At 41.8% G+C, this 7,500-nt stretch overlaps 1 protein-coding gene across 1 annotated transcript in view; it reads left to right on the top strand.

Annotated features, from left to right (window-relative positions):
- The first annotated feature begins 5,831 nt into the window (after nucleotides 1–5,831).
- Nucleotides 5,832–7,500, top strand: part of LOC137630242 (putative exonuclease GOR) — an 85,801-nt gene continuing 84,132 nt past the window's right edge. The window contains exon 1 of the mRNA XM_068361700.1: nucleotides 5,832–6,086. Coding sequence (XP_068217801.1) covers nucleotides 5,832–6,086 — 255 coding nt within the window. The remainder of the gene's footprint in view (nucleotides 6,087–7,500) is intronic.

The following is a 7,500-nucleotide window of genomic DNA, read 5'->3' as shown; positions in this document are numbered from 1 at the left end:
GATAATCTATATGCTTGATATTTAGGTTGGCTTAGAGCCCTAGAAGGTTGCATATGCAGGTGGTTAAATCTTATGAGTAGTTGTTGATAGGCATTTGAGAGACTATAGGAATGTGAAATACTTGGTTTTCCTGAAGGTAATTTATCGGCCCATTACTTTTGATAATCTATATGCTTGATATTTAGGTGGGCCTGGAGCTCTAGAAGGTTGTATATGCAGGTGGTGCTACTCTTGTTAAATCTTATGAGTAGTTATTGATAGGCATTTGAGAGACTACAGAAATGTAAAATGCTTGGTTTTCCCTGAAGATAGTTTATCAGCCCATTACTTTTCATAATCTATATGCTTGATATTTAGGCTGGCCTAGAGCTCTAGCAGGTTGCATATGCAGGTGGTGCTAGTTTTGTTAAATCAATTCCATCTCATGATTGTTGACCTGGAGTTGCTGTATCCCTGAATGGAGATCTAGGTAAAACTGGCCAATGGTGAATATTATGGATGATGAACCTTTACAAGTTGAAAATTATGACTGTGAATATTTGAAGGACGCTAACATTTAAATTACTAAGTGTAATTCTTGATTATGAATTTACTTCTCTGAAACACCTCGTGTCTTTTTTTCAGTTAAATAAAAGAAAGAAAAAATTCCATTACCGAGTAATTGTTTTGAATTTTTGTGTGGTTAACCGCTACTGAGGTAATATATTACATCTTTCATTCTACCACTTTTTGAGTATTGTTCTCTTAGTTGGTCTTCAGCTGTTGACTCTCGTCTAAGTTTTTTTTTTTTTTTGTAACACATCAAGTCCTTTAAATTCCTTATCTATGATCTATTAATCTCTGACATCATCGTACAGTTACCTCTGTGCATGTTGTATAAGTTTTCCATGATTTATATCATCTTTTGCATTCAGATCTTCAGTAAGTAGTACAAGATATGCAGATGTTTCTAAAAATCGTAATCTTCTTAAGCAAAAGGCTCCTGTACCAACCGTGTGCCACACGTTCGTACATAGTAACAACATTTCATTTTGTGTATATATTATGCTTGTATCTTCGCTCTCCCCTCGCACTGAAAAGAACCTGAAATATCATGGATGTTGTTCTCACCGTTAACTGTTAACCGATGCGGTGTCGGTTTGAACAGGAAATTTCCTGTTACATTAAGTTTTTTGTATATAAAGGAGTGTGTTCTGTAATAAAGTTACTCAGTTGCTTTCATGCTGTCTTTGAGTCACAACCTTCTCTCAGCTCGTCACATTGGTGACCCTGGATGTCGACTCGGTCCTCCCGCCTTCCACGCCCCCTCGCCCCTCCGTCGTTGGTACTATGGCGGATTCTACGGAAGTTGGCACTGCAGCTGCCCCATTGAAACTTTTGTAATTCGCCAGCGGAGAGGTGTTTGCTTGGTTTCAGCACGCAGAAGTCCAGTTTGACATAAAGGGCGTGACCTGCTCAACCACGAAAGCAGATTATGTTCTCGCGGCGATACCCGAGGACACCTTCCCGGAAATATTCGACTGGCTTTGTGAACAACGAGACACCCCAATAGCGTATGACGCCCTCAAAACTTACCTTCTGCAGCAGTACTCGCCGTCGCCAGCATTCCGTATAGCAAAGCTTTTTCACCTCTCTCAACAACTGTTGGGGGACCAAAGAGCTTCGCTTGCCCTCATGGAAATGACCAGTATCGCTCGCCTGCAACCTGCCGCAAACGGCTCTCCTCGTGAGGTGAACCTACTTCATGCTCTTTGGTTACGCTGTTTACCCGAACCTGTACGGGCTGCCATACATGATGTCGATAGTTAACCCATAAAGGACTTGATGACCAAAGCCGACGCCCTTAGGAACAGCCACTTCAAGACCTCCATCAACGCCTCCACTCCTGATGAAGAGGACGCCTATTCAACGTCAACAGAAGCTGACGTGTATGCCGTAGGACATACGCGCCTACCCTGTGACGTGGCCAACTGGCGAAAAAGACATCCACCACCCACCACTCGCTCGCGTCCCTACCAATGACTTCTACAGCCACTTACTACCCCCCATCTGCCGCAGTTTTGCTACTACCACTACAGATTTGGGGCAACAGCGAAGAAAATTGACAAGGATTGTTAGTGGCCAAAAAACGTGTAAGTAGGCCATCGCTCATAGTGGTGTCCTCCCGTGTTTCTAGTCTTTTCTTTTTACATGATGCAGGAACGGGCATGCGATTTTTGGTAGACACGGATACTTGTCGTTCTCTTTTGCCAAGGGAACTCTTCAGGACACGACGTAGTCTGTCTAAGTCTGCTGACGTCCACTTGGTAGCTACCAACGGAATTGCGATACCATTCTACGGTTACGAGAAGCTCACATTATCATTTGGAAACGGTAAATTTAATTGGAAGTTTCTCGTTGCTAACGTCACATTGCCAATCCTCGGTGCGGATTTCCTCTCTCATTTCCACCTTCTGGTCGATGTCGCCCACCAGCAATTGATCAACACAGACTCGTACTTGTCGATACCTCTTCAACCCGCCCCCTCCTACCTCGCTCACCAAATCAGCGTACTCACCTCCCACGGCTCCTGCCAAGCACGGTATTTATCACCATATCAAGATGACGGGACCCCCATTCTTTGCAAAACTCAGATGTCTGGCACCGGGGTATTATCAGGAGACTATGAACCCAGAAGACATCCCCAAGACTGCCATCACCAATCTATTTGGTAGATACACCTTCAATTACTGCTGTTTTGGCCTTCGTAATGCTGGGTCCACGTTTCAACGTCTCATGGATGACATCTTAGGGGACCTCCCCATCTGTGTATGTTATGTGGACAACATACTTGTGTTCTCCTCCTCAAAAGAGGAACACCTCCGTCACCTGCGCATCGTGCTCGACCGCCTGCAACAAAACGGCCTTTTAGTCCAGCATGACAAGTGTACCTTTGGCACCAACGAAGTGTCGTTCTTAGGGCACTGCATCATTCTTGAAGGAGTCCATCTCCTTCAGAAGAAAGTAGCAGCAGTTTAGGACTTCCCCGCGCCATCGACAGTCAAAGCTCTGCAGGAATTCTTGGGCATGATCAACTATTATCACCGTTTTGTGCCAGCCATTTCCGCCACTCCTGCTCCCCTCTACGCTCCCCTCAAGGGCAAGCCAAAAGACCTGAAGTGGGGTCCCCTTCAAGAAGCGGCCTTCTGCAATGCAAAAAAGGTCCTATTAACTGCTGCGGATATCACTTTTCCTATACCACATGCCACTCTCCAAGGAAGAATCTGGTTATTCTACCTTTGATCGCGAATTGCTGGCGGTGCACTTGGCTGTCTGTCCCTTTTTCCATTTCTTAAAAGGCACACCCTTCGTCCTTCACACAGACCACATGCCTCTGGTGCATGCCTTCACTCAACAGTCTGACGCCTGGTCCACCCGTCAACGCCGACATCTCTCCGCCATGGCTGAATACAATTGCACCCTTCAATACGTCCGTGGGAAAATTAATCCCGTTGCCGTTGCCCTGTCAAGAAAGACGTTGGCTGCCGTTCAACTGGGATTGGATTATAACGCCTTGGCCGAAGCCCAATGACAGGACCCAGGGTATCAAGCATGTAGGACATCCTGCACATCCCTCCGTTGGGAAGACTTCCCCCTCGAAGACTCCAACACCACCCTCCTCTGTGACATCAGTACTGGTAGACCGCGACCTGGGATTCCTGCTCCCATGCGCCAGCAGGTGCTTGATTTCATTCACGGCCTTCCATATCCCTCGTGCCGTTCTACTGCACAGCTGCTGAAGACAAAGTTTATTTGGAACGGCATTTCTAAGGATGCTAAGGATTGGGTCCGCGCCTGTACTTCTTGCCAAACTTCCAAAGTACATTGACACACGGATTCAGCAGTGGGCACCTTTCCTCAACCTCAGCGACATTTCGCACACTCTCACGTCGACGTTGTAGGCCCCCTACCCACATCACAAGGACATCGATTCCTGTTTACCGTCATTGACCGCTCCACTCGTTGGACTGAAGCCATTCACATGGAAACTGCAACGTCCGCCTCATGTACATCTGCCTTACTCTCTGGATGGATTGGAAGATTTGGTATCCCTGAGCATATTACTTCTGACATGGGTACCACTTTCACGTCTTAATTGTGGACATCATTAGTGAATCTCCTGGGCCTCACCCTAACTCAAACAACTGCCTACAACCCCGCTGCCAATGGAATGGTTGAACATTTTCATCGCACCCTCAAAGAAGCGTTGATGTCCCGCTGCAAGAATTCCAACTGGTTTACTCAGCTTCCCTTGATCCTCCTGGGACTAAGGACCACTCCTAAAGATGCCCTCGACGTCTTGGCAGCTGAAATAGTGTATGGCGAACTGTTGGTCATTCCTGCCGAATTTTTTCCTTCTACAACCTCCTCCGATGATCTCCCGCACATACGTCACGTCGTGGGAAAATTTACTCTATGACGCCAGACTTACAAGCGCCCAGTGAAGTATCACATACCGACAGACGTGTACTGTGCAGCGCACGTCTTCCTGCCCAGCGACACTAGCCACCTCTAATGCCCCCTTACACGGGCCCTTTCCTTGTGATCCGACGCAGTCCGAAAGCATTCCTACTAAACAGTCGTGGCAAAGTAGACTGGGTCTCCATTGATCATCTAAAACCAGCTTATCTCCTGCCAGATGACCCGCCTACAGTTCGCCTCCCTAGATCAGGGCGCCCTATTTAATATGTACAATATGTAATTTTTAGGGGAGAGCCATATACCAACCGTATGTCACACGTTCGTACATAGTAACGACATTTCATTTTGTGTATATATTATGTTTTTATCTTCGCTCTTACCTCGCACTAAAAAGAACCTGATATATCATGTATGTTTTTCTCACCGTTAACTGTTAACCGATGCGGTGTCGGTTTGAACACGAAATTTCCTGTTGCTTTGAGTTTTGTATATAAAGGAATGTGTTCTGTAATAAAGTTACTCAGTTGCTTTCATCCTGTCTTTGAGTCACAACATTCTCTTATTGACATGTCCACACTCTAATTGTAAAAGTTTATTTCAAGCTGTGACAGACTGCGGAATGATCTACCTAATCTGCCGTTTTATTTTACGTTGCAATTATTCTTATTTTATTTTTTATTAAAGTTTATCTGTTATTTCTCTACTTGATTATTTCTACATTGACTAACCTTGGTGGACTGATTTTCCGTTGGAGCTCTAGGGCTTCTTCAATTCTGTTCTTCCAACGATGGTTCTAACTTTGCCATTAATAGTAACAATGATAAGAATACTGAAAATGTTGATGTATATGAATATATGGTACACGGACGGGATACCGAATGCATTTTTGCCGAAGGACAAGAAGCAGAAGCCAGGAAGCTGAACGGACAGAATGCCGAACAGACATAATGCCGAAAGGACACAATGCCTAACAGACGTTAAGTCGAACGGACAAAATGCCGAATAATGACTATATCTCTTTTTATATATTCTATATAAATATCTCTCTTGCAAATTGATAAATGATTTCTTTCATTTATCTATTCATTCTTTCAATCACTTAATCTTTCAGCCAGAAATAAAAAAGAAAATTATTATGTAAATGATAAGTATCGTTAATGGATAAAAAAAATAAGAAAATATCGTATTTAAGATTGTTTTCTTCTTCCAACTTTAACTTTTAACTAATTTGATAATTACTATTTAACTACTTCTTTAAGTAACAATATGCTAGTTTACTATTCATGCTCTGTAGTTATTTATATTTATATTTTTTTCCTTTACTCGAATTTCACTATGGAATTTATTTGTTTAAAAAAGCCAGTTTAACCATGGAATTTACCAAGACAGGACGTGGTGGCCGAAAGTTACTTCATAATGGATATTCATACGTTGTCGATGAAATTGTTAAAGCAACTACTTACTGGAGATGTGAGAGACGAAAAGAGTGCAATGCAAGAATTAGAACGATTAGTGATGTCGAACATGGACAGGCTTCAGAACATTCACATCCTCCTGACGGTGCTCATAATATAATTTTAAAATCTTTGGTTGTAATGAAGAATTCAGCAGAACAAACAGAAGAGGTAACAAGCCGCATAATTAATAAAGTCTTGGAAGAACTGCCACTCAGCATTGCTGGTTCTATACCTAAAAGAGAAACACTTGCAAGAATGGTAAGACGAGCAAGAAAGAATGAAGAAAGTGAAGACTTGGATAAGACAAGTCGTGGCGAGAATTTTCGTCTTTATGAAACCACCTCCGTTACAATTTTATCGACAGAAACTAACTTGGAATTATTATCTAAAAAACGAGCATGGTTTGCCGATGACACATTTGACTCCGCTCCTTTAGGCAAGCAGCTTTATACTTTACATGCCATTGTTTCAAAAAATAAAACCTTGCCACTGGTATATTGTATTGCTAGTAACAAAGAAGAAAAAACGTATGACGAAATTTTTGGATTTTAAAAAGCAAAGGTGTTCAGGATCCTGATTCAATAACTGTTGATTTCGAAAGAGCAACAATAAATAGCATTAAAAAAACTTTCCTAATACATTTTTATCAGGTTGTTTTTTTCATTTTGGCCAATGTTTATGGCGAAACATCCAGTCTTGTGGTCTACAGCAGTGGTATGTTGAACCCAATAACGCACTTTTTATCAAGCAGTTACAAGCACTTGCCTTCGTTCCACCCGCAGATGTACATGAATTATTTAACGAATTGGTAAATATCTTAGATGCTGAAACGGATGAATTGTTAAGTGATTTTTTGGTTTACTTTGAAAGTACATGGTTAGGGATAATCCAGCGAGGTCGAAGGAGGAAACCACTGTTTGATGTTGATTTGTGGTCTATTCACACTCGCGTTAATAATGATTTACCGAGAACAAACAATTCCCTTGAAGGCTGGCATCAGGCATTTAAAAAGAGAATCAACATAACGCATCTAACATTCGCCAAATTACTAAAGGTTATCAGAAATGAACAAGCATGTAATGAAATTCTAATTGAACAAGCTTTTGCAGGGATTGATATAACACGACTTAACAAGAAATACGATGCCATTAACGATAGGATAAAATCCATATTTTGTTCTTATGATAAGGATGAAGGATTAACTTTTTTACGGTCTTTAGCTCACAATTTTTAAATATTCTTTTTTTCTCTTATACATTATACTATGTAGGTTTTTAACTTTTTTTAACCCAGCCGACACATTTTATCTTTTAAATAAACACATATTGTATGTAGTATATTGTGGAAATAAAATGATTATCAAGCATTTTACTTTTATTTCAGGCCTACGTCCTTTTGTCTTTTACAGGTGTTCTGAATAAAAAAAAAATAATCATTGATTTTCTTACTGGACTAAAGGAAAAAATATATATATATTTGCTTATAATTACATTTAGTCGTAGCAGTATTCGGCATTTTGTCCGTTCGACTTAACGTCTGTTAGGCATTGTGTCCTTTCGGCATTATGTCTGTTCGGCATTCT

Source organism: Palaemon carinicauda, chromosome 38, assembly GCF_036898095.1.
Source record: "Palaemon carinicauda isolate YSFRI2023 chromosome 38, ASM3689809v2, whole genome shotgun sequence".
Taxonomy (NCBI): Eukaryota; Metazoa; Arthropoda; class Malacostraca; order Decapoda; family Palaemonidae; genus Palaemon; species Palaemon carinicauda.
Note: the sequence above shows the minus strand (reverse complement) of the source record. Positions and strands in the feature narration are given on the sequence as shown.